Source organism: Capricornis sumatraensis, chromosome 18, assembly GCF_032405125.1.
Source record: "Capricornis sumatraensis isolate serow.1 chromosome 18, serow.2, whole genome shotgun sequence".
In the NCBI taxonomy this organism is placed as follows: domain Eukaryota; kingdom Metazoa; phylum Chordata; class Mammalia; order Artiodactyla; family Bovidae; genus Capricornis; species Capricornis sumatraensis.
This window is the reverse complement of record NC_091086.1, coordinates 30,465,659-30,493,658: the sequence shown is the minus strand read 5'-3', so window position 1 is coordinate 30,493,658 and position 28,000 is coordinate 30,465,659. Positions and strand designations below refer to the sequence as shown.

The 28,000-nt window shown below is 39.5% G+C and overlaps 1 protein-coding gene across 2 annotated transcripts in view; it reads right to left on the bottom strand.

The window, feature by feature from the left end:
- PLPP1 (phospholipid phosphatase 1) overlaps positions 1–27,765 on the bottom strand; it is a 118,432-nt gene extending 90,667 nt beyond the window's left edge. The window contains exon 1 of one of the 2 annotated variants that reach the window (XM_068990610.1): positions 27,348–27,765. In XM_068990610.1, coding sequence (XP_068846711.1) covers positions 27,348–27,405 — 58 coding nt within the window. In that variant the 5' untranslated portion in view covers positions 27,406–27,765. The remainder of the gene's footprint in view (positions 1–27,347) is intronic. The other variant, XM_068990611.1, reaches the window with a different exon arrangement.
- Positions 27,766–28,000: the final 235 nt, after the last annotated feature.

Sequence of the window (28,000 nt, the reverse complement as noted above, 5' to 3'; positions counted from 1 at the left end):
ATTCTCCCAAATCATCCCACCCTCTCCCTCTCCCTCACAGTCCAAAAGTCTGTTCTATACATCTGTGTCTCTTTTGCTGTCTCGCATAGAGGGTCATCATTACCATCTTTCTAAATTTCATATATATGTGTCAGTATACTGTAGAGGTGTTTTTCTTTCCGGCTTGCTTCACTCTGTATAATCGGCTTCGGTTTCATCCATCCCATTAGAACTGATTCAAATGTATTCTTTTTAATGGCTGAGTAATACTCCATTGTGTCTATGTACCACAGCTTTCTTATCCATTCATCTGCTGATGGATATCTAGGTTGTTTCCATGTCCTGGCTATTATAAACAGTGCTGCAGTGAACACTGGGGTACATGTGTCTCTTTCAATTCTGGTTTCCTCGGTATGTCCAGCAGTGGGATTGCTGGGTCATAAGGCAGTTCTATCTGCAATTTTTTAAGGAATCTCCACACTGTTTTCCATAGTGGCTGTACTAGTTTGCATTCCCACCAACAGTGTAAGAGGGTTCCCTTTTCTCCACCATATAGTTTTAAATTTCACTTCACTAAAAGCTAAATTCCGACCTCAGTACACCACCTGACCATCTACTTCTAACCTAAGGAATTATCAGGAACATTCACTATCTCTCAAGAGGGTAATAATCACTACTGTTAGAACAGGAAAAAACAGAATTCTTTCCTGGTAAGTTTCTCAATTTATCCCACACAGTGAGGTCTCTAAAGTAGCAGTTCTTTAACTTCTTGGGGTTCCCAGACTCCTTTAGGTTTCTAATGAAAACACAAGAACTTCTGCCATATAGTTTTACAACCTGTACACTGACATACCAAAAAAGGTCATCTATGAACACTTCTATTATAAAGGTATAAGAAACATAATAAAAATAATTAATACTGTAAAGCCCACAGACCTAAATGTTCAGTAGAATATGACCTCAGAAAAGCTAGAATTAATTCAACCTGATATTACTATATCTTCCCTTAATTTTCCTTCCTCTTCTCCTCCTTCCAATTTTGCCCTCTTCTCATTACCCCTCTTTGCTCTTAACAGTTCATTTCCTTCTTTGGTTCTATTATAGAACTAAAGTCACTATTAGAATTACTTATACTTATTCCAATGTTATGTTTCCTGTTCTAATTTCAAAAGTAAAAGTTTACTTTTTTAAAGAAAAGGGAAAACGTTTGTGGAATACCAACTATTTGCCAGGTATTTGTCTATATTCTATCTAACAATTCCGTGATGGGGAAAGAGAGTATCCTCCCAAATCTGTATGTTTGAAAAGTTACAAGTCACTAAGAGAAGAGTCAAGATATAAATCACAAAATAGTTGGGTACGAATGAAAATATGACAAGTAAAAATTTAAAGTATAGTTAAAATACTACATATGAAAATGCAGTTTTAGATTTATGTATTAGAAATTAATGAAACAAACATTCAACACAATAACTTTTAAAAGCTCAAGAAAGTGGAAGAATATAGGACAGAAATTAATGAAACAGAAAAAGGAAAAATCTAATCAATAAAACCAAATGAGATTTTACAGATTAATTAAATAATCAGGCTTGCTAAAGTTTAACAAAAGAAAAACACAAATACAGCAAATTATTAAAAATTTCAAACTATATCTTAGAACTAAATTTTAACATCAGAAACTCATGGATGTTAAGCAACTCACCCAAGAGTACAAAGATCTTGGGTGTGTACTAGGACAGGTACTAAAATTATACAGTTGGTAAATAGGGAAGTCAGAATTTTAACAAAAAGTTCCTCTTCTTTTCATATCATACCACCTCTCTAACTATCAGGGTCTCAGTCTCCTTAGCTACAAATGAAAAAGAAGAATGACATTTCTTAGGTCTCTTTTCAATCCATGATTCTATGAGCTTAAGCTGGTCTGTATATAAACAGTTTATTTCCTTATGTTGGTTCAATTGCGGGTGACAGTGGAGTTGCTTTGTGTGACCAAGAATACATCTCAATCTGCTACACTTGGGTTGACTGAACCATCCTAATGTGTAAGTGCACTTTGCAAAACTTGAAAGAAACCTCAGCAAAACTTACAAGAAAAATAAACAGCGAACTTGAGAGAAAAATAAACAGTGAGGTAACTGCTTCTAGGAGCTGATGCTTTACCAAAAAGGTAATGGATAAAACCCATATGTAAGAAGTAATTCTCCCTTCCCCCAAAAAAATCCAACATATGTAAATTTAACCATGTTTGTTCATTTCCCTACATGTATATTTGGGTCTAACAAATAAGTCTACAGTTACTTTTGTGAAATTTGCTTCTACAAACCCTTTCATTTTCTCCTTTTAGCAGTCCAAGGTTAAAAGTAAATAAAATTTTTGGGGCTTTTTACTACTTAGTGTTACCTGAGCAGTTTTTAGAAAGTTCTATTCATTCCAAATTTAAGGAATGTTCTTTATTTGGTGTCCAATTCAGTTTGAACAAAAAACATTTTGGAGAGAAAAACATGCAATATTTTTCCTGCTTTCTTTGGAAACAGGTGTTGCACATCTTTCCAGAATCACATGAAAACTCTTCCTGCAAATTGACAGGAGTTCTGTGTTATTTTTAAGCAAAAAGGGTTCTCTTCTCCTCCTCTATAAAGGTAAAGAAAGTCATTCAAAATTTTACCAACTTGAACAAGTGAAACTAGTAAGTATGCCAGGTAAGGCAGTTTGTTTCCTCTACATATCAAATGCTGAGACTCCTTCTTGATTCATATTCCAGATCATTTGACAAATGTTTCACATCTAGCTCACAGCTAGACATTCATATCTGGCACTCAAAAGAGAATGCAGACTAGAGATGAATATCTGAAATTTCAATTATAAAAGGGATAGCTGAGGCCATGAGATCTTACTAAGATCAGAAAAAGTGACAATAATCTAAAGAAAAAAGAGACAGCTAACTAATAACTCACCTAGGTGGCGCTATTGGTAAAGAACATGCCTGCCAATGCAGGAGACAAAAGAAACGCGAGTTGGATCCCTTGGATGCGAAGATCTGCTAGAGAAGGGCACGGCAACCCACTCCAGTACTCTTGCCTGGAGAATCCCACGGATGGAGGAGCCTGGCAGGCTACATTCCATAGGGTCGCAGAGAGTCGGACACAACCAAAGTGACTTAGCGCACACATACGCCAATTAATAAGGAATGAACTACCAGGTAAGAACATGAAAGAACAGCGTCAAGGAAAATGGTGGTGGGGGGAGGCACTTCTCAAAAATGTCAGTAACGTTTTTACTTAACTCCCTGACAGTATGCTAGGTTTCTTTTAATCACTTTAAAAGGTAACTGTCATTACATCATTTTGAAGAAACTGGCCCGAGGGAATTTAGGTTGCAGGATTACGACTCAAAACCCATGTCAATGAGGCCATGAGCTTTTTGGGTTCAGATGGTCTTAACAGTAACAGATGCCACTTAAAAAGAAGCAGAGCAGAAAAGGAACACACAAGTGGTAACTGATGAACCATAATAGAAGAACTGCAGTACTCTGAGTGAAAACAGAAAGACTGAAAGAATTAGAGAAAGAGAGTAATTGGGTAAAAAACTTTTAAATGCCTTGTGATATAAAAGGAAGGAAAGAGGAGAACTTGGTCTACACCTTGAAGGGTAAATAGAGCAAAAGAAGGGTGATGATTTTCTCGGTCTTGTCTATGATGCAAAAGATGTGATAGCGAGCTGATGCAGTGAAATGCAGGTAGTAGGAGAGGAGAACTTGAGAATGAGGATGAATGGCTGGAGCTGAATCCACAGGAGATGAAAGGAAATGTAAACACACTGAGACAATCACCTCATCAAAAACAGCGTTATACTTTTGGCTGATTCATGACGTTGTATGGCAGAAACCAGCACAATATTGTAAAGCAATTATCCTCCAATTAAAAATAAATTTTAAAAAAAAGAGCAGGGTTGGTTACTGTTAGGGTTTTTTGGGGTTTTTTTATTGTTTCCTATTTGATTTGTATTGCTCTGCAATGTAATCAGGTTCTGGTTACTCTTGAGATGCCACGTTCAGTTATTAGCATTGGCTTCACTCTTTCCCCTCCCCACACTCCCCTTGGCCCTTTGGCCTTGATGAAAACATGTGACAAAGGAAGAAAAGGAGCTGAAACAGTGTGAGCACCTCTGTGGATGTGATACCATGCCAAACACTTAACAATAATTTTCATTCAATCCTTACAATACTAGAACACAAGCTCCAAGAAGGCACAAATTTCTTTTGTTCTCTGATATACCCCAAGCACCTAAGACAGTTCTTAGTACAAGACTGGCCCTCAACAAATATTTAGTGAATGAACAAAGAGTCACCATGTTATTACTATCCCCATTTTAAAGATGAGAGGATGACTCAAAGAGGATAAGTAACATAATTAAAGTCATACACATAATAAGGGTGAAATTAAAAATATTTAACAACTAGTTCACACCAGCACGGTCATTCAGAACTGATGCCAGCTGGTGCTAGAGGAGCTGGCTTCTGCTTCAACCTTTTAGTTGTGGGATCTTGGGTAGGTCCATGGGAGGGCTGCGGGTGAGGGAAGGTAAGACTCAGATGTATACTGTCTACCAGTTTTGATAGTAAGTGATGCGTCCAGGACTCAAACACACACTTATCTGACTAAAGCCTTCTAAATGAAGTAGGAAATGGTATCATTTGCAAAAAAATGAGGAGAGTAGGAGATAACTGGAGTTGAATAGAGTAGAAAACATTCACAACAACTGCAAAGGGAAACAAATGAATTAAAAATTGATTACTGAGCTCAATCTGTTGCCAGACAATTAGGGGAAAAAAAAAAAAAGATAGTCCAACTGTGGTAGGGTAAAGTGCAAGGAGGAATAAAAGAAATATGAATGGGCAGAGCAAAACTACAGGACGAAGATTTTCAATTCCAGGTAATTAATTTGGATATGCTTCAGTAAGACATGAAAAATCAACACGGGCTTTGGGCAAGAAAGGACTTGATGGAAGTTGAACCTCAAGATGAGTTTGTGCAAGGTAGAGAGAGAGAAGGTGAAGAGTGGAGAGCCACATGGGAGGGGTCCGTGGTCGAGAGCACTATATATTTGGGTGTGATTCACAGAGATGGCACTCAAAGTATCCAGGGGCAAGAGTTCAAAGAACAGTGCACCCTCAGCTTTTAGGAACACCTACATTCTGGTCACTGGCTTGTAGTCACTACCTCTCTGTGGCTGACATGGTTTTACTATAAAAAGTACTTAGTTATCGTTTTGGTTTTCTGTTTAAGTTAAAACAAAAGGGAGAAAGTACAGTTCAGATATAAGTGACATTTACCAAAGAAAGTTTTACTCTTTGTGGTTTTCTGTCAATAATTACCTATAATATCCTCAACCTTAGAGTCTCTTAGTTCATTAAGACACTTAAAATAAATTTGTGTATGTATTTAAACAGCTTTTAAAAAAATCCAAGACAACTATATGGGCAGGTTATTTTAATATATACCCTGAGATTTCTGCACAAAAAACAAGTAAGCCTATTTATTTATACACTAACAAAAATAAAAAGCAGAAGTTGGTCACCTGTTGTTACTGCCCCAGAAAGGCACACACTGCCAACTGGCCAGGAACAACATTCATTCCTTCCACTCTCTCCTAGTAACAGCTGTTCTCTTTTTTTCTTCAAGCTGGCAAAGGTCACATTCAGTAGCAAACTTTCCACGCCGATTTCTACATACAAAAAGCAAGGAGAAGGCTGACGTAACAGGGTGTGGGGAGAGACAGCTGATTTTGTTCTATTTTAATTTCTCCTGGGCATTTACCAAGAATATATTTTGGGCTTTGATATTTGGAGCTATAACTATTAATCATTTCTCAGCAAAAAAAAAAAAAAAAGCATTCTGTTTATATGAAACTGGACTTGAAGATGATATAAGCAAATTTTGAAGCAGGCAAAAAACTATAGCAAAATTGTACAGTAACATTTACATCATTAATGGCTGCCTAATTAAAATGCATTATGCTAAGTGAAGAGGCCAAATTCAAAAGACTACATACTGTATGACTCCGTTTACTACATGGCATTATATGACATGCCATTTATATGACCTTATAGGATGGAGAACAGACTAGTGCTTGTCAGAGGTGGAGAATGGTGGGAGGAGCTGACTAAAGAAGAGAAATATGAGGGAATTTAGGGTGGCAACAGACTAGTTCTGTATCTTGGTTGTGTGGTGGTTACATAACCCTAAATTTTAAATTGTTGACAATTCACAGAACTGTATCCCCAAAGAGTGAATTTTACTATATACATTTTTTTAAATGTTAGCTTATGCCTCACATCACCTCTCTCTACTCCTTATTTCAAATCTCTTCGACAAGCTCCAAACAATAACCCCACCCCCTCCACCCAGCGAACACCTACTTGCCATTCCAGCTTCTTTCTATTCAGTTCCTCCTGGAATCTTTCCTTTGGTGTGGCAGGGTGGGGTCCTAGAGAGAGCTGAGGCTTTGTAGTCAGATACACCTAGTTGGGCTTACTTTTGGCATTCTCCCAGTTACTACTTGAGTGAGCATGAGCAAATTATCTATCTAACTAGCTCAGTTTCCTCATGCAGTGAATGCAAATAAATAGAATGTATGCACCTCCCTGTTGTAAACAAATTAAATGCTATTCCCTGATCTTTCTCCTCTGCCTACTGCCTTCAGAATCACTTTGAGTTTCCACAGACCTGCCTGATACGTACATAAAATTATCACAACACTTAACTCATGTACTGAAATTATTTATCTCTGGCAAATAAAATGGCTCAGTGTCTCTCTCTGATTCCTAAATTCACAAGAGGCCAGCATGTTCACTGACAGATAGTTAAACTGTTTGAAGAATACTGTGTCGAGCTGATCTGGTCTTACTGTTAAAGAAGGAAATACTGGAAGAAAGAGAATCAGGAAGAAAAGGCTAGAACACCCTGAGACAGTCTGGGGTGGATGACTCAAGCAGGTTTTCCAAAATATCTACTAAGGTGTTGCATACTGAACTACAGCAAAAAAACTGCAGATAATCTAAATTTTTAAAAACAGAGGCAAAGAGGATTATGCCAAAAACAATGAAATACCACATAACCATTAAAGGTAACTTCGCAGAAGACTATGTCAAAAAGAGTACCCGAAGTAACAACTCAACTTTTTGTTTAGAGCGCTGGTTTTTAAAAAAGTGTTAAGTTCATAGATATAAAAAGATACACAACCAAAATGTTAAAAGGTGTCATCTCTCGGTGGTAGTGAGATTAGTAATGGTATTTATTTTCTTTTCTGGGCGTTTCAGAATTTACCAATTTATTACATGTTAATTCTAGAAAAATTGGAAACCACAGAATAATTATTTTAAAAGAAAAAACTAATCTAGATTTCACTAATGATGCTATTCCATGACCAAGACTCAGATGTCCAAAAATGGGGGTAAAATACACTATGCTGAATCCATATAATGAAACACCATGTATTTCCAAAGTAAAATAGATTATAAACTATATACCTTTGGGAAAGAAACAAGATATGAGAAGTTCCTCTATTGAGAAAGTATTTTAATTTGGAAGATCTATGAACAGATATACAGGAATATTTCATCAAATATTAACTACTGTATCTTTCTTTGAAAGTTTATTAAGAGACAACAAATGTCAGAAGATAATATAACATAGTGAATTAAGGAGAAAGTTCCTCCTAGAAACACAGTTTCAACAGAATTTATTTAGTCTTTAGCTTAAAAAATGACGCGTGCCTGCTTAGTCGTTCAGTTGTGATGCCACAGACTACAGCCCGTCAGGCTCCTCTCTCCATGAGATTTTCCAGGTAAGAATACTGGAGTGGGTTGTCATTTCCTTCTCCAGCGGATCTTCCCCATGGGATCACAAAATCCTCCTCCGCCAACCCCATATCCTGCACTGCCAGATGATTCTCTACCATTGAGCCACCTGGGAAACCCAAAAAAAATTATGAACTGTAGCGATTTATCCAGGTATTATTTAAGCTTGTAAAACAAAGCATCCCATGTTCAGGTGAGAACACCTGATTAAGTTATTTCTCTCTTTGAGCCAAGGAGACTTCCAGTCTCGGAAATCCCATCCACAAACTTCTCTTAACCAATGAAATCTCCTTTTTCAGCAACTAGGCAACCGACAACTTCTCCCATTCAGCAGGAAGGCCTATATTCCAAAGAATAATAGTGTGTGTTTACTATTAATATTATAGTGATTCTTGAATAAAACTAACAAACTATAATGCCTTTATAGAATTTCTAGAATTGTTATCATCTAGAAAGGTATACGGAGAAGGTGATGGCACTCCACTCCAGTACTCCTGCCTGGAAAATCCCATGGATGGAGGAGCCTGGTAGGCTGCAGTCCATGGGGTTGCTAAGAGTCGGACTTGACTGAGCGACTTCACTTTCAATTTTCACTTTCATGCATTGGAGAAGGAAATGGCAACCCACTCCAGTATTCTTGCCTGAAGAATCCCAGGGACGGGGGAGCCTGGTGGGCTGCCGTCTACGGGGTCGCACAGAGTTCGACACGACTGAAGCGACTTAGCAGCAGCAGCAGCGAAAGGTATACACATAAATGCTTCTTTAGAGACTATGGATGGTGGTGGCCGGTGGGCAGATTTTAAATTCTTTAAGGAGACTTCTTTAGCAACTGAACTTGTAGAAAAAAAATCTGACAAACTTGATTTCACCATTTTGGAACAAATATGCATAAGAAGTACTTAACGAATCAAAATTACATGGTATTTGGCAGAAACCAAGGCAATGCCAAAGAATGCTCAAACTACTGCACAATTGCACTCATCTCACACACTAGTAAAGTAATGCTCAAAATTCTCCAAGCCAGGCTTCAGCAATACATGAACCGTGAACTTCCAGATGTTCAAGCTGGTTTTAGAAAAGGCAGAGGAACCAGAGATCAAATTGCCAACATGCACTGGATCATCAAAAAAGCAAGAGAGTTCCAGAAAAACATCTATTTCTGCTTTATTGACTATGCCAAAGCCTTTGACTATGTGGATCACAATAAACTGTGGAAAATTCTGAAAGAGATGGGAATACCAGACCACCTGACCTGCCTCTTGAGAAACCTGTATGCAGGTCAGGAAGCAACAGTTAGAACTGGACACGGAACAACAGACTGGTTCCAAATAGGAAAAGGAGTACGTCAAGGCTGTATATTGTCGCCCTGCTTATTTAACTTATATGCAGAGTACATCATGAGAAATGCTGGGCTGGAAGAAGCACAAACTGGAATTAAGATTGCCAGAAGAAATATCAATAACCTCAGATATGCAGGAGACACCACCCTTATGGCAGAAAGTGAAGAGGAACTAAAACGCCTCTTGATGAAAGTGAAAGAGGAGAGTGAAAAAGTTGGCTTAAAGCTCAATATTTAGCAAACGAAGATCGTGGCATCTGGTCCCATCACTTCATGGGAAATGGGGAAACAGTGGAAACAGTGTCAGACTTTATCTTTTTGGGCTCCAAAATCACTGCAGATGGTGACTGCAGCCATGAAATTAAAAGACGCTTATTCCTTGGAAGGAAAGTTATGACCAACCCAGATAGCATATTCAAAAGCAGAGACATTACTTTGCCAACAAAGGTCCGTCTAGTCAAGACTATGGTTTTTCCAGTGGTCATGTATGGAAATGAGAGTTGGACTGTGAAGAAAGCTGAGCACCTAAGAATTGATGCTTTTGAAGTGTGGTGGCTGGATGGCATCACCGACTCGATGGATGTGAGTCTGAGTGAACTCCGGGAGACGGTGATGGACAGGGAGGCCTGGCGTGCTGCGATTCATGAGGTTGCAAAGAGTCGGACACAACTGAGTGATTGAACTGAACTGGACTGAACTGAACACAATACTGTAAATCAATTATCCTTCAATTAAAAATAAATTTAAAAAAAGAATCAAAACTACAGATGAAAAAGTTTAAACAACCAAATAAAATCCAGACCTAAGATCTCAACTGCTTTTAAGAGTTCACATGCCCCTACCAATTAAAAAATGTGCTGTGTATTTAAATCTTAATTTATATGGATCCATCATGTCTACTCTGAAATTATGCCAAATGGCAAGGTTCCAGAAACTAAAATAAGGTTACACTAAGGTGTGTCTCAGAAGGAAAACATAAAAACTCTAACTTTGGCAGGAAGTGACCAAAGTAGCATATCTAAATTAGTAAGCTTTGTTTAAAACACATATGCTTTTTTTTTTAAAAAGGCACACAAGCCAAAAAGTTTGGTAAAATTCTTTTTTTTAATAGTTACAATGATTGCAGCAGCAAATCATATATCCATCTTCCCCAAAATCTACATTTGTACCACTCAAGTTAAATTTTATACAGAAGATAAAAGTTATCTTTTGTATAATTTTATACAGAAGATAAAAGGTGCAAGAAGGAAGAACTCCCACAAACTGTTCCTTTCAGGCCAAGAGCAAACATGCAATGCTGAAACTACACAATAACAGCAGCTACCACGGGGAACAAGAAAAAAGGCAGGCAGGTAATAGTTTGTTGACTGCCTACTAATTCTTATTTATTACTAACAAATCTGTGAAGTAGACAGTATTCTCTCCATTATGCAAGTGAAGAAACTGAAGTTCAACAAGACTAAATAAGCATCTGTGTGACCAAAAGCAAGAATGCGTAATAGAAATAGCACACGTGTGCTCAGTTATGTCCAACTCTTTGTGACCCCATGGACTGTAGCCCACCAGGCTCCTCTGTCCACAGGACTATCCTGGCAAGAATACTGGAGTGGGCTGCTATTTCCTCCTCCAGGGATTGACCAGGGATTGAACTGGCGTCTTCAGCAGCTCAGCAAAGCAGAATTTTGAAACCAGTCTACCAGGCTTCATATACCAGATTCCACCGTATCTGGTTAACAATTACTTTGGAAAGCATGGATATCAAATAATCCATTGTTCTCAGTAAAGAGGGTTCTATAAGAGGAATTCAACTATTCCTATACCATTGACCTAAAAATGGTTCCTTTATCTGGGAAGATCATTCTTCCCTCACCTGGTGTATCACAAGAAACCATGACAACCTACTATCCCAGACTACTAGCTACTACACTCTCCTTTCTAAGTCCAACTTTTTTTAAAAGAACTACCAACACCCACAGATTTCCACTTCACCAACTACTCACTGCTCTGCTGCTGCTGCTAAGTCACTTCAGTCGTGTCCGACTCTGTGTGACCCCATAGACGGCAGCCCACCAGGCTCCCCCGTCCCTGGGATTCTCCAGACAAGAACACTGGAGTAGGTTGCCATTTCCACAATTTAAAAATGGCTTTACATAAAGTTATCAGTGACCTTAATATAACTAAACCAAATGGGACACTTTGCAGGTGTTACCTCACCTTTCAGGAGGATGTAGACATTGTTACCACTCTCTTCTTGAGGTACTCTCTTCATTTGGCTTTCCAGAAACAGTCTTCTGGTTTTTTAAAGTGTCCTCTCCCTCTCAGTCTTGGCCATTTTTATTTCTTCCAACCAATCTGAAGCTCAGTCCTAAACCTGTTTGTTTTTTTTTTTTCATTTATAACTTCTTCTTGAGATTTCATCAATTCTCATGACTTCAATTACCATGAATATACCCAGGACTCGGAAAAGTCAGACAGTAGCTCTGAGCTTTAGATCCATTTATCCAAACAAGGACCAAATACTCCTTCTTGGAAACTTTAAAACTTCACGTAACATGGTAAAAACCAAACTCACTATCTTATCTCCATCCCCATTCCCATTTTAAATGGGTTCTCTCCTAGGGCTCCCCAGTTTAGTTATTATAGAAATCAGTATCTATCCAATTATACAAGCCAGAACTTTCAAAACTATCTTTGATATTTCTCTCTGACTCTCCATTTTTCCTATGTCACCAAAACTTGTCCATTTTATCTCCCAGATACCTCACAAATCCCTCAACCTTCCTCCATCTCTACCAGCACCTCTTTACTTTCACTACCATTAACTCATTTGGACCCCTGCAACAGCTTCCTAACTGATCTCCCTAAATCCATTCTTTTCCAGCTCCAATCTATTATTCCACTCTGCAGCCAAAGTCATCATTTTAAAAAGCTACCCTATCCTTCTTATTCAAAATCCTGTTTATGAACTCTCATAGTACCCAAACCTCTCCTTCAGAGCACTTAATGGTTCATTTTTATATTTATTTGTGTGACTATATGCATCTCCACTGCCCACGACAGAACCAAGCACACAATGTGTGTAAGAACAAATATTACTGGAATAAACAAATGCCTACTACATAATGGACACTGCATCACAGCCAACGAGAACATACAGATGAAGACCCAGTCCTTTTCAGATAAAGAAACTGAAGTTGTGAACTTGGGTGATCACCCTAGTAGGTGATCAGACCTGTACTGTTCCAGTGTCCATATTCTTTAAATTTTATGCATCTTATGAATACAAAATAATTTTGTAAAACTTTTATACATTAAAAAAAATAAATGGAACTAGTATCTTGATAAAATAAAAAATATTTTAATAAAGTTCTGTTGAAATTGCAAGGTAATACCCTACATTTAAACTGCAACAGTTCATTTCTCTCTTATTTTTGAGTAGTTTGCAGAGATGATGCTAGCCCCCTCAAACAAGTACCCATTCACACACTTTAATATAGAAAGTATTAATAAGTCTTTATCTTCTATAACAAACACCTTCTTCTGAATTATATTCAGATAATACACTAAAATATGTTTATAGCTAGCCCCTATCTGAACTATAACATTTCTGTCACAACTCTATTTGATATATCTGACAGTTCAAAATTTCAAACCCCTCTGCTTTTAATTTATAAAACATTCAACCATGTTATGCTATCTTCCAATCTCAATATTTTATTCTTTTTAAAATTTTATTGATTGATTGATAGGTAGATGGATTGACTGATTTTTGCCACACCGGGCAACTTGTGGGATCTTAGTTCCATGATCAGAGATCAAATCCAGACCATGGCAGTGAAAATCCCAAGTCCTGGGAATTCCCTGGTGGTCCAGTGGCTAAGACTCCATGCCCCCAATGCAGGGAGCCTGGGCTTGATCCCACATGCTGCAACTAAAGATCCTGCATGCCACAATGATCAAAGATCCAGTGTGGCCACAACTAAGACCCAGCACAGCCAAATAAATAAATAAATAAATATTTAAAAAGAGAAAGAAAGAAAGCACTGACTCCTAACCACTGGACCACCAAGGAATTCCCCTCCAATTTCAGTATTTCATTCTTAATTATGAAAAGTCTGAGGACATGAAGTAAGGGTAACTATAACAAAATTTTTTCAGCAATCTGTTCTCTTTCCCTAGTAAATCCTAAACACAGGTTGAATTATCATTGACCAACCTAAACAACAAATTCTTTACTTCAGGAAATTTAAACCATTGTAAATGTGACCCTTAGATTTATCCAACTGAAAATCAGAATCTCCACTATTATCTCTTTACTGGGAAGCGCTTCTTTACACTTAGTAAAGGCTTAATCTAGGCCTCGTAAGGCACCGTCATGGTTAATCTTACTGTCCCTCTTTCTCTCCAGGAAGCTTCATCCTTTCCTGACTTCCTCTTGCAAGGTAAAAACAGACTATAGCAATATTCACTTCTTCATTTAAAAAAATTGTTCTTTTCCTCACTCTACTCTTTGCCTCCCTTTTTCTCAGAAGAAATTAAGTTAGCCAAAGCCAACATCAGGGCTTTTGAGCTATAGATGCTTGTGAGTTCAAAATTTCAGTCACAACTACTGAATAGCTCAATGCTTTTAAGTGTAAGCTTTAAATTATTACCAAACAAAAGTATGATTCTTAAGTAGGACTCAACTTAAGTAGTTCTTGTAACTTTGGCCATAGTATTTTACTTCTGATGTATATATTTCCAATCGGTGGTAGGTTTCCAGGGTTATTGGGTAAATGAAATTCCTTAACTGTTCAATGAAAGCTATATGCCAATACCCTACATAGTAATGCACCATTCTGCCACCCAAAGCTACACAGTAACATTAAGGTCTCACCACTCCAATCATTAACTGACTAACAAACTACAAGACTAGTACTGAGGAAAACAGAAACATAATCTTAGATAATGTAATTCTTTTATTTCAAAGAACATCTCTCTCCTACTTCCTAGTAAATATTCTGCAAGTCACTGGAATAGAATAGAACACAGGCAAATACAAAGTTAGAAGAGATTTCCCTGGTATTTCAGATCTTTGGCAAAAGATTTTGACAGTCTTAGCTGAAGACAAACTGCTATTGATAAAGATGACAATCTCCTGATACTAAGCAAACTAGATCTAACCTAGCCTAATTGTGATTTCTTTTTGTATTTTTTTTTAATTTAATGGCAGTTGAACATCCTTTTTCATCTTTTTTAAAACTGAAAATCTCCCTTCACTGAAATTTCAGTGAGTCTGACAAAACTATATTTTGCTTTGGCTTCTCAAGGTGGCATATGTCACCACTTCTAACAGTATGGCTGACAGAAGAGTATCCAACTAGTTTCAAGATTTCATTAGTTATCTGGTCACTGATAAAGTCATATGCCTATGTATGGCAAAAGAAGAAACTCAAGCAGGGGGCCTACATTATTTGTATCAGGGACCATTTTTCCTATGTCACTACTTTCTGAATACTTCAGTCAGCCTTCAGATTTTTCCTGTTTTCTGCTGACAACACTCCCTTCATGGCCTGGCTAGATTAATAACAGATCTTCTACAAGTGTGCTGCCTTGCTCAAAATGCCCCATTTACCCTGCATTCTTTGTTTTCCTACCCTAGTGTCAAATGCTCAAATATGTTCTGCAGCTATTGGCTCTCCTTAATAAGAAAGTTTGCTTACCATTATGACCCAGAGAGACAGATAAGGCAGATATTATTCTCATTATAATTTACACATGAGTAAATGAAACAGCCCAAGTGATCCTGCCCATGTTATCAGAGAGAAAAGCAGCAGCAAAACTAGAACGTGACTTGCAAGCCAACCACTTTCACTACCAGATCACACTTTGAACCCTTTAAATAAATTACATAAACAAAATTGTTATTCAGTGAAAAATCATCCACAATGTCAAATCCTAAGCAAGGCGAGGAAGTCTAATGCAAAAAACTTATCTTCTTAAAAGATAATTTATTCATTGTTAGATCTGGTTAGTAATTAAACTGCAGTCAATGGCAGAACTTAGAATCTCACTCATATTCATATAGATATCCAACACGAACCATAAAGTTGAGTATTACCCATAATTTGCCCTACAACATTTGATAACATCACAACTTAAGAGACCTCTTCTCCAACTAGGCCACTGAATCAGACATAGACAACATATGAGAAGGAGCATATTCAAAATTTCTTTCTCTTATCAATGCCATTTTTTTAAAATATAAAAATAATAAATGTCACTTGCTTCTGCTACACTGTATAACTATTCTAGGTATATTTTCCAAATCAACTGGGATGTCATTTGAAAAACTGTTTAAATAGGCTTTTTAAAGAAAAGTATTGTAAATATATAATATTAAAACATAAAATATTATAAAAGTATGAATTTTAATTATGTTTAGGCATACATTTAATTACAGAGCCATATTGTCTTTATGAGGAAGGCTATCCTAAAATTAGGCCTATCCCAGAACACTGCAGGTGGATGTGACCACTATAAACATTTACTTCTTAAACTTCATGGAAAGAAAACAGGAAAAATTCTTATTGATCAAGAGAAGTTATGAAAAGAACCTGTTATGTTTAGCTGTACTGCAGCCATACTTTAGCCTGAACTGCAAGTTATTAGGTTCTGACTAGCTCATACTCAAGAAATAAAATCTTCATGTTTTAAAACGTGAGTACCAAGAGAAGTTACGATTACCCAAATCATGCCATTTCCACTTCACACACACTTTTGTTTATTACTATTTCGCTCAACTACAGATACTCATGTTGGTACCTTGTCTATGAGCTGTGGAAATACTGCTCACCTAGAAGTAAAATGATCAAGATCTCAGTGAGGTATCTGATTCCAGAAAGAAACAGGTTAGAAGTAATCAGAACATCTCCCATAGTGATCTGGGCACGAGAAACTGAAATATGAACCAGGTCCCAATTCAAATGCTATTTAAACTGAAGCTAGAACTACACTAAACAATGTCCCAAAAGAAAACTCACCAGTACATATTAAACAGTATCAAATTTAAACAACAGACGGGATCAGTGGCCGAATTGAGTTATTATCTTAATAGGGATCATGATAACAACAACAGGACAGACCAGGACTATGTTAAAACTTCACATACACTCTCTCACATTATCTCATCTAATTTCACAGCACTATGAGGAAGACACTATTATCATTATCTTTTTCCTCATTAGGTGACAAGACTCATGGAGAGCTGAACCAACCTGCCCAATGTCACACAGTTAGTAACAGAGTTAAATTCCAACCCCCAGAAGAGTGACCGACTCAAGTATCTTGCCTACTCATTCATGTAAAAAATATCTGAATGCCTAATATGTATTACACACTTTCTAAGCACTCATATCAGAGAAGGCAATGGCACCCCACTCTAGTACGCTTGCATGGAAAATCCCATGGATGGAGGAGCCTGTTGGGCTACAGTCCATGGGGTCGCTAAGAGTTGGACACGACTGAGTGACTTCACTTTCACTTTTCACTTTCATGCATTGGAGAAGGAAATGGCAACCCACTCCAGTGTTCTTGCCTGGAGAATCCCAGGGACGGGGGAGCCTGGTGGGCTGCCTGCCGTCTATGGGGTCGCACACAGTCAGACATGACTGAAGCGACTTAGCAGCAGCAGCAGCAGCAAGCACTCATATTACAGTGTTTCCGCCCAGTAATAAAGCCGGATTCTGAACTATCCACTGGAGAAGGGACAGGATACCCACTCCAGTATTATAGCCTAGGGAATTCCATTGACTATACAGTCCATGGGGTTGCAAAGGGTCAGACATGACTGAGCAACTTTCATTTCACCACTTCAGAACTATCTACAGGAATTATTTCCAGAATTTAGCACTAACCAAAAGTGTAATGTTCCCCAAGCTTTGCAGTATCCTTGCTGGAAAGCAAAAGCGAAGATGTCAGGAGAAATTGTTCTGAAATTCACACAGACTTCATTAAAATACCTACTTCTCTCCCCTTACAGCTTCTGTGACCCGTTGGGGACAGAGACCCTGTCTCACTCACTCTTGGTACCTAAGTGCTATGACATATCAGGCACTCAGCTTACCATATGGTATTGTCATTGTTACAAGTCTGTTTTCCAGAGTAAGCAAGAAGCTACTTGAGATCCATGAGTTTTATTTTTTCACCCATTTTTGTACCACCAGTGCTAGGGCATACAATAAGCCTATTACTTCACAGTTTTGTAATGATTTCGTGAGTTATGTAAAATATTTACCAAAGGCTCATTTATGCATTGAATAAGGAATAGTTTTCTTCTTATTTACCCCTCAAGCACCTATGCAGTCAACCCCTCTCTTCCTGCTGACGTAAATGAACCAAAAGGCAAGGCAGAACCTGGCTAAACAAGCTGCCAATTAACTCAAGAGCTCATCCGCTACACATTTCCTATATGTCATTTTCCTAGGCACCCCACCCTGAAAAAAAGACACAGGAAACATTTCCAAGAAGTGACAACTGAGAACTAAACCATGACGTTCTAACTATATTCACTGGAATGAGTTACCAAAGGTGACTCTAAACTCTACACACATGATTCACATGAAATGCAATAAAGTACAAAGGTCTTCCTTTCGTGGGTAAAATTGCCTATAACAACAATGCTATTTGAAGAAAAAATCTATGAGTATATTAGTGATTGGGCTTTCCAGGTGGCACAGTGGTAAAGAACCCACCTGCTAATGCAGGAGACACAGGAGATGTGGGTTTGATCCCTGCATTGGGAACGTCTTGTGGAGAAGGAAATGGCAACTCACTCCAATATTCTTGCCTAGAGAATCCCCATGGACAGAGGACCCTGGCAGACTATAGTGCAAGGGGTCGCGAAAGAGTCAGACACAACTAAGCGACTAAACAACAACAAACTTTACTGATCAGGATAAATCAGTTATATGTTCCAGTATGATATACTTTCCTAGCAAACTCTTAGTAGTTATTAGGAGTTTGATTTATGAAAAATTAAAGTGCCTCTTTTGGACAGCAGATACATGCTCAAAACATGATAAGCAGAAACTGACTATGAAGCCACATCATATGGAATAAAGACAGTCATAAAAGATTTAGCCCACCTAAAATAATCACTGCTTTTACAGCCAATTAATTCCCTCAGTCCTTCATTTCTTATCCTCTTCATTTCTCAATCTGGACAGTTAATCTGAATTCAAAAGTTGTAACTCTTAAAAATGCATTTCCCAATTCCCAACCATGCCACTTCTTACCTGGGTTCCACTGGTAGTTTCTCAGGTACCTTAGGCCTCAGTTCCATCATCAACAGAATGAAGATAACTAAGCTATCCTCCCTAAGCAGGTTTTGATAGACCTCATAGCCACACACAGACATAGAGCACTATATGTCAGTTATTGTTATTACCCACTTCGACATTTAGAAATAAGCTGCAATAGTTACTATTAAGAACACTAGGATACATACTGTATTCCAGCCACATTGGCCTCTTTTCTGTTATAAATGCCCTTTGCCCCTCATCACCTGCTCTTTCCTAGGCCTGGAATCATCTTCTTTCAGCTCCTCCATGACCAACTTACTTTCATTCTTAAATCTGAATTCAAATATGCCTTCCTCAGAGAAGCCTTCCTTGAGATTACCACCCCTCAATATCTCACTCTCTTCTAACCTTGCTTACATTCTTTCATGGCATTCACAAATATCTGTAACTATCAGTATAGAGAACTTACTTATCTTTTTCACAATGAAATTTACAACTCCTAGCATTGTAAATATTAAGCACGTGTGTGTGTGTGTGTGTGCTCAGCCGTGTATAACTCTTTGTGACCCCATGGACTGCAGCAATGCCAGGCTCCTTTGTCCATGGAATTTTCCAGGCAAGAATATTGGAGTGGGTTTCCATTTCCATCTCCAGGGAATTTTCCCACCCAGGGATTGAACCTGAGTCTCCTGCATTTTCTGCATTGGCAGATGGGTTGTTTACCAGCTTGGCCACCAGAGAAGCCCCATTAAGCACATAATAGATAATAAACAAGTGAACAATGTTGCAAAGTCAAATATTTTAAAACTTAACATTGTATTCCTAAAGGAAATCAATATTAATATTCATTGGAAGGACTGATGTTGAAGTTGAAGCGCCAATACTTTGGTCACCTGATGCAAAGATCATTAGAAAAGGCCTTGATGCTGGGAAAGATTGAGAACAGGAGGAGAAGGGGGTGAAAGAGGATAAGATGGTTGGATGACATCACCAATTCAATGGACAGGAGTTTGAGCAAACTCCGGGAAATAGTGAAGGACCGGGAAGCCTGGTGTGCTGTAGTCTTAAGGTCACAAAGAGTCAGGCACGACTTAGCAACTGAGCAATAACACTGTATTAAACACAACATAAAAAATAAAAGATAGTATCAGGTTAACATATGTCAAAATAAATAGCTGAGGTAATTCTCAGGAGATCCAGTAGTTAGGACTCCATACTTCCACTGCAGAGGGCCGGCGTTCAATCCCTGGTCAGGGAACTAGGATCCCACAACCAACACAGCACAGCCAATAAATAAATATCTGATTGAAAAAACAGAAGTAAGAGGGAGATGGGGTATGAAGAGGTATTACACAATAGTTTTTCTTTGATGCCTGCTTAACCATAGGTAGGAAATCAAACAACAGAATTCACACAAATGAGGGAATACAATTAAGGTCATTCAAAAATTTTAGGAATATTAAGTCTACTTTTTATATGGTGACTCAATCAGTTCCAAGGCCTGGACAATAAAAATAATAAAGGTGACAAGTGTCTGGCTAACTCCATTTTCTTAAGTTGAAATTCAGGACTTAACCACTGTATAAAGTAACAGTTTTTCCATCTGTTTAGTTACACTCTACCACAGACTGTACAGATCATTTTCCAACATAGCTGGGATTACCACTACCTGAAGATCATATATGTGGTTTTTACACATGACTGATAAGACACTACTATTTCAAGATGTTCTGTAAGCTTCAAAGACATTCCATGAGTATTTACAGGAAACAGTTTGAAGTTTGTGTTTTTGTCCCTAATACAAAACTATGTTGATGTTATTTTTACTAAAATAATGATGTTTTAATTATTACAGGATTATAGAGGATTACTTTTATTTGACAATCATATTATGCACACGAGTGCAAGGCCTACTCTAAGACCTTTATATTTTCACTCATTTAAGCCTCACAACAACCATACAAGGTAGGTACTTTATCATTACACAGCTGACTCAACAGACACACACAGAGGAAATCTGCCTAAGGTCACACAGCTAATAAATGGAGGAACTAGAATTGAACCTACACAGTTTGGATCCAGAGTCCATCACTAGACTATGTTGTCTATCTAAAGTTTTAAAGAAAAATCAATAGTTTATAAAGTCATAACCAATGTTAGACTAGTTTCAGTTAAGTAAAACTGAAACAACTCAGTCTGAGCCATCTGGGCTTTAAACCTAGATAGCAAGAAGGTTGAAGGGCAAAGGAAAGCAGGAAGGAAAAAGTGGAAATGAAAAATAAGGTAAGTAGAAAAAGAAGGACTTCTCAAGCAGCAGTGGTAAAGAATCCACCTGCCAACACAGGAGATGCAGGAGACTCAGGTTTGATCCCTAGGTCAGGAAAATCCTCTGGAGAAGGAAATGGCAACCTGCTGCAGTATTATTGCCTGAGAAATTATGGACAGAGGAACCTGGTGGTCTACAGTCCATGGGGTCAAAAAGAGTAGGACATGACTGAGCACACACATACAGCAAAAAGGAGAGACAAAATGAAAGAAAAGAGTTACTGTAACCACTGTTCATAATATCTGAATGAATGCTTTTTCAGAAAGAAAATAAGGGACAAGACAGTGCCTATATAATCCCTAACTAGCTCATTACACAGACTGTATATTTCCATCCCAAATGCTGAATTAAACCAGTAAATTAGGAGGAAATAACATTTCAAATTCCTTTGCATAAGGGAATTCCCTGGTGTTCCAGTGACTAGGACTCCAGGCTCCCATTACCAAGGGTCCGGGTTCAATCCCTGGTCTGGGAACTAAAATCCCACAAGCTATGGGGCAAAAAATAATAAAAAATTAAAAAAAAAACACGTTTCTTGGGACTTCCCTGGTGGTCCAGTAGTTAACACTCCATGCTGCCAAGGCAGGAGGGCCTGGGTTCGATCCCTTGGTGGGGAACTAGATCCTACATGCCAGAGCAGCCAAAAAAAAAAAAAAAACCATAAAAAACCTAAAGCTACATGTTAACTAGTTCTCTTAAAATGTAGGTTTTAGTAACTTTCTACCAGCTTCGTTTTAAGTCAGATAAACAGTAACAATTTAAACTTTAATTTCTTATCAAAACTAATTAGAACAATTTGACAAACTGAGTAATATAATACACAGGAAACTTTGGTAGAATTCAGCCAAAAAATGACTAAGCAAGAAAGAAATTAACAAAGATTATGGCATGTCCATGAGTTTCCAAAAGGATTTAATTCAAACAGAATATAAAGGAAAAAATTACTTTTCACAAAAGCTATAGAGGGGAATGTTTTCTGAATATCTCCATACTCTCATCCAAGCAAGGTAAATTCAAGTTTAAAGTCAACTGTATAAAGCCAACTAAAGCCAAATACTATCAATTTCCTCCAGGCCTCTGCTTTTGTTCCAAACTAGCCATTAAAGGTAGAAAAAGTCTTGCAAGAGGAGGCCAGTCTGACCCAAGAATATGCCAGTTTGACAAATTTTTGTTCATTTTTTTGAGATTCCTTCCCCCTCTCAGTGGCTGGGAGGAAAGACAAAAGTTATATAAAACAGAGAAACAAACACAGTAAACTTGAATCAGAAGCAAAAGAAGTTAGCCTAATAGAAGTAAACAGAAATTGAAATGGCAAGTAATCAGGATAAGTATTATGTCCTATTTATTTACTTACTTATGTACCTCTTTGGTATCTAACAGAATTCCCAGCATCTACTAGATAATAAATGTGTGGGTGAATTCACCCAATAATGAGTAAATGGACAAATAAATGTTAGGAGGAAAAGGAAGGCGGCAGACTTTCAGCAAGGGAGACTCTTTCATTAAATATCTGACGTTCCCTTAAGAAAGCGGCCCAAACTGAGATCAGGAAAAGGAGCACTCCTATGGGTAATACTTAAGGGGCAGAATGAGATCAGCATAATTACTGAAGAAGAATAAGTAACGGGGTTCCACAATCACCTGGGGCTTCCCAAGAGGCACTAGTGCTAAAGAACCTGCCTGCCACTGCAGGAGACATAAGAGACTCAGGTTTAATCCCTGAGACAGAAGATCCCCTGGAGGAGGGCATGGCAACACACTCCAATATTCTTGCCTGGAGAACTTGCATGGACAGAGAAGCCTGGCAGCCTACAGTCCATTAGGGTAGCAAAGAGTCAGACACGACGAAATCAACTTGGAACGCACACACAACCACCTAGTATGGCTGCCAGATTTTCCCCTAAATTTATTGACTCTGATGTGGCATAAAGGTGATACCATGTCTGCAGTATTCTGAGGAAACCATGACCCCCTCCGTTCTAAGAAAACCAATGTTGGAGCCCATGAGTTCCTGTTATCATCTGCTTTTATGGGCCAGTGTAATTGCTGTCAAGTGCAGAAAAGAAAGTCACCTCAGATCTGTTTTGGACATAACATGAGTATTATCAGTAGCACCCTGGCAAAAAACAGCACACCCAAATAAGGTATTTAAATAAGAATTTAATGAAGGAACCATCTTCAAAGGTATAGGTAGGATTTAGGGAAAGTAGCAGGGAATGGTACCAGCAACATCAGGAAGCCATTATCATCTCTAGGCTAAAGGGGGCAAGTAAAGGGTTACCAAAACCCAGAAAGATCTGTAACTGTAGCTGGCTGGCACAGAGGGCCACTGAATAGAAGCTGTGACCTACTCACAAAACACAAAATAGCTCTGGCAACGCAAATCCAGCAGGAAGAAACTGGCTCTTCCAGGCCTCCTGCTGTTGTCCCATTGGTCAAAGTCAACCAGAAACAAAAAGCAACAGCCTAGTTGCAGTCCATAGCACTAGCCTCCCAGAGCATAGCGCAAGGTAGAGAAAAGATCTAGAGGAGCCAAAGAAGGCGGCACAATACAGAAAAGATATTCCAAATGACTGCTACCCAGCAAAACTCAGGCACATAAAAAGGTTCTGCCAATTCCACCTAAATCTTCCAGGCATCACGAGATACTTGCAAAAAAGTCATACACACGTGTAGCTACTTACTTGGGTTCCCACTGCCTTGTACTGAGCTGAGAGGAAAAAAAAAAAAAAAATTCCAAGAGTACTCCTGGGGTACCATATGTCATTTCTGTATCTCTAAACAAACACTGCTACTGCTACTGCTAAGTCACTTCAGTCGTGTCCGACTCTGTGTGACCCCATAGACGGCAGCCCACCAGGCTCCCCCATCCCTGGGATTCTCCAGGCAAGAACACTGGAGTGGGTTGCCATTTCCTTCTCCAATGCATGAAAGTGAAAAGTGAAAGTGATGTCGCCCAGTCATGTCTGACTGTTAGCAACCCCATGGACTGTAGCCTACCAGGCTCCTCCATCCATGGGATTTTCCAGGGAAGAGTACTGGAGTGGGTTGCCATTGCCTTCTCCGCTAAACAAACACAGACAACCCCTTTATCTATGATAGATCATTTATAGCACAACTCTTTTTTCTGTACTCAAAGAGCATCTATTCCATACCTTTATTATTACATTTATCATGATGTATTATAACCTCTTGTTTGTTTCTCCCTCATTAGACCCTAAGCTCCTTGAGGGCACAGGCTTTCTAATTCATCTTTATCTTTAGCGCCTAACGTGAACTTGGAACAGAGTTAGCCTTCAATCAATGTGCACTGAATCAATTCATTGGCAGCCTAATGCCAGAGTGCATAAAATCGAAAATGACTCTCAGCAATTAAGTTTTATTTAGGACATGGTTTAACACGATGAGCAAAACACAGCTTTCACATCAGCCCACTATAATTCTCTGTAGAGCAGCTTTTCTTGTGTGCTCAGGTGATATTTATGGCCTTCTTCTACAATCATAGAACTGATTATCAAAGGAGCCAGAGAAAGCTGGCAAGACCACACTCCATCTCAGAAAGGAATCAAATACACATCATCTCTCAAAATTCTCATTCTTTTTCCAAGAAGAGACCAGATCCACCGAAGGAAGTAATAATTTGGGTGTATTATATGGAGGAAATCATGTTTCATAGTGGTGGTAATACTGACTTGGCATAGAAATGCTTTTACATGTGCATAAGCATGCACACACCCACCCCCTTACATACAGGCATGTTTATCATTTAAACAGACATCACTTTCTGTAATATTATAAAGTAGCCATATAACACAATCACATAACATCATCATATTAAATGAATACACTGCATGATGTTGGGTGATCATTAACAGAACCTGGAACATATTCACATTATAATTAAGAACCACTTTCACATAACCCTGTACTTATGATCTGCTTGATCACCTTTCTGTTGCTATAGTCAACTTTTACCTGTAGTTCTCCAAAGAAAAAGAAAAAACTTAATGCCAAGTTGATAACCCTATTTGAGCTACCACTATTTTAAAGGCCGCCAACCTCCTGCTGTCAGTAAGATGAATAAAAATAAAACTTTAAATGACCCTTAAAGGGGACTTTTTGGCAGACCAGTGGTTAAGACTCTGCGCTTCCACGACAAGGGGTACAGATTCAATCCCTGGCTGGGGAACTAAGATCCTGCATGCTATGCAGCTCAGCCATAAAGTTTAAAAATAAATAAAATGACTCATAGACCCCACTAGAAAGGTGAATTTTTTAATAAAAATATATAATCTCCCAAAACTCAGCATGAAAATACTTTGTATCTCTAGCATCACTGTTCTCCTTCACTGTTGTTTGTAACAGAATATTGATGCTATTAAATCTAATGTCATCTTATACGCCAAATTAAAATAAGCCAGTATTTCACTTTCTATTTAGGAAAAGGGAATTCTGAGCTTATCTTGACAATACACTTACTTATTTTAAAACTCTAGCAATACAAAAACAGATAAAATGTTTTTCAAATAGATCAGGTATCTGATACTGATACTTAATGCATAAGTCTCCTAAACAAGCTTTTCCCAAAACCAAAGATTTTAAAATCAGAAATAACAACTTTATCTTTTTTTGAGAGTCATCATAAATTCTGCAACTGTCAGGCCAAGTTAGCAATAAAATTACTCAATTCTACTGGACAGTTATGTGATGCTTGCAGCATGCTGAAAACATAGACTACAAAACCCCACAATTTTATAAAGTTGTACTGCAAATAGTTTCCTCAAATATACATGAATTAAAACAAACAAAACATAGATTTAGCATATGGCTCTGTGTTTAATAACATTGAGCTACCTGAGAGCAGTATTATGTTTCATCTATCCTGGTTCAGTGCTTGGCCCAAAGAGAAAACGCATTTGTTTCATAAATTAGTAACTGCATAAGGTAGGAAAAATGGGAACTTTATATATAATTCTGACAGTACAGTATGTGGCAATGATAGGATAATATTCAATATATTAGAATTTTAAAAATCACTTCTGACTGAACATTTTCCTCTCCCCGAACTAAAACATAAATGAAATTTAACAAAGCTCCACAAACACTGAATATAAATTTAAATACATTTTAAAATATAACATATTTACCAAGGTGAACTTTTCATTGCCAATAAATCTGAATATAATTAATGTAATTATGAATATGTCCGGATATCTGAAAGGATCACTTGTGTTTTTATAAAAATAGTGTTCCAAAATTGTGTTTCCCTTTCCTAAACAGAATTTCTAAAATTCACTGTGGGGCTATATAGGAAATGTCCTGGTAAACAATAAAGATGTTTCATAAGCAAGATTTTTCCTCAAAAAACAGGTAACAGAATTTATAAAACTTCGGCAAGACTACAAGCACCTAAACGGTCAGGTTTGAGGCAGGGGAGATGGATACTGGATTAAAAGCGGAGGAAGTTTCCTCTCACCGAAAAGCCATTATGCAGACCTGCGTCTAGGATGCTAAAGTCACAGCTCTCCAACGCTGAGAGCTCGCCAATACTATTACTTCGATACTCAAACATGAGGACTACCCGAACATCGAGCAGGTCTTCTGGTAAGTAGTTTTTTCCAAAACATATAAATAGTTCAAAGATACTGCCTTACACAATATATATGAAGACGGTGAAAATCTCTCCTTCCAGTGCCTGGCCCTTACCCAGATGACTTCGATTGTTTTTCGTCAAAAGAAAAGAGCAACTGGCGACCAGAAGCCCTACGACTGAACTCTTCCTTCAGAAACACAACGCCAAATTCGCTGCAGCCAAAGAAATGTCCAGTGCTCCTTGTGGGCTCTCACAGGAGATGGAAACCTACACGATGACGAGGTCTGTGCAGAGAAGGAAACAGCAAGTCTGGGGCACACCACGCCAACCCCATCCCCCTCAAAAGCAAGCTTCTTCAAACCTATAGGCAGAAACCTGGCATCATCACACCCACTTACAGCCTGACAATTTACAAGCCGGTAACACCTTCTAATTAGCGCTCTAACCTTTTATAGACGAAAACTTAAAACTGCTTCCCACAAGGAAGATAAACCTGGCACTGGCGCCAGTTACTGAGAATTCCCAGTGCATCAAAACCCTCCGGTTTTGTCACCAAACCTGATGAGCCAGTGACCACCAGGCTTCCCTACATCAGCGAGGGGAGGAGCCCACCCTCTCTGCTGGGAGTGAAACGGGAAACAGAGGAAAGGAGAGCAAGGGATGGAGCGCAGAGGCGTGAACAGCATCCAAGCAGGGTGGGCTCAGCGCACCGGCGGGCAATAGAAAGGCAGACTGACAGCAGCGGCCACGGGGGATGCGGGCTGCGAAGCGGGGTCCCCGGACTGCGGAAGCCGCCCCCAGCGTCTAGCCGGGCAAGGCTCGCGCGTCAGGCACACACACACCCCCCCCCCCCACGCCCGTCCCCGACTCCCGGCGAGCCACCTCCCAGCGGACACACGCCCGCACCCCACCGATGCACCCACCCCGGGCTCGCGCGCACACGCCCCTCGGGCCGGCGGCGCGTTACGTACCCAGCAACACGCAGAGCACATCGAGGGCCACGTACGGCAGCCGCGTCTTGTCAAACATGGTCTCCGCACGGATGGCAGAGGAGGCACCCGATTCAGGAGACCGGGCCGGGGACTGGCGACGGTTCCTCTCAGCCAGGGGAGGAGCGGCTAGGGCTGACGGGGACCCCGGCGGCGTTCTGACGGGCAGCAATGGCGCCCACCACGCCTCCCCTCACAGCTCCCGCAACCACTTGGTCCGGGCCGAGACGCTCGTGTGCCAGCCGCGGCGGCTCGGTAGCCTCAAGCCCTCCTCGGTCGGCCCTGGCCCGCCCCGGCTGTTGGCTGTCCACAGCCAGGCGCCCTCTCCAACAGGCGGAGCGTCCGGACTCGTGCTTTAAGGATGGGGACCGGTAGGCCCCTCCCGCGGGGCAGCGCGGGACCTGCCTGCGCGCGGCCTCGCGGGCTGAGGGAGCGCGGCGGCGGCGGCGGGGCGGCCAGTGAGGGGCGACGGGGCGGGGCCGGGAAACCCCGGCTCGGGCACGTCAGCCAATCGGCGCCTCCGGTCCCGACCTGCGGAGCCCGCCCCTCAAGTGGGACGCGCGGGGGACGGGCGGAGCGTGTGGGCACCTCCCGTGCGGTGCGAGGGCAGTCGTTCAGACACGCATCCTGCTGGT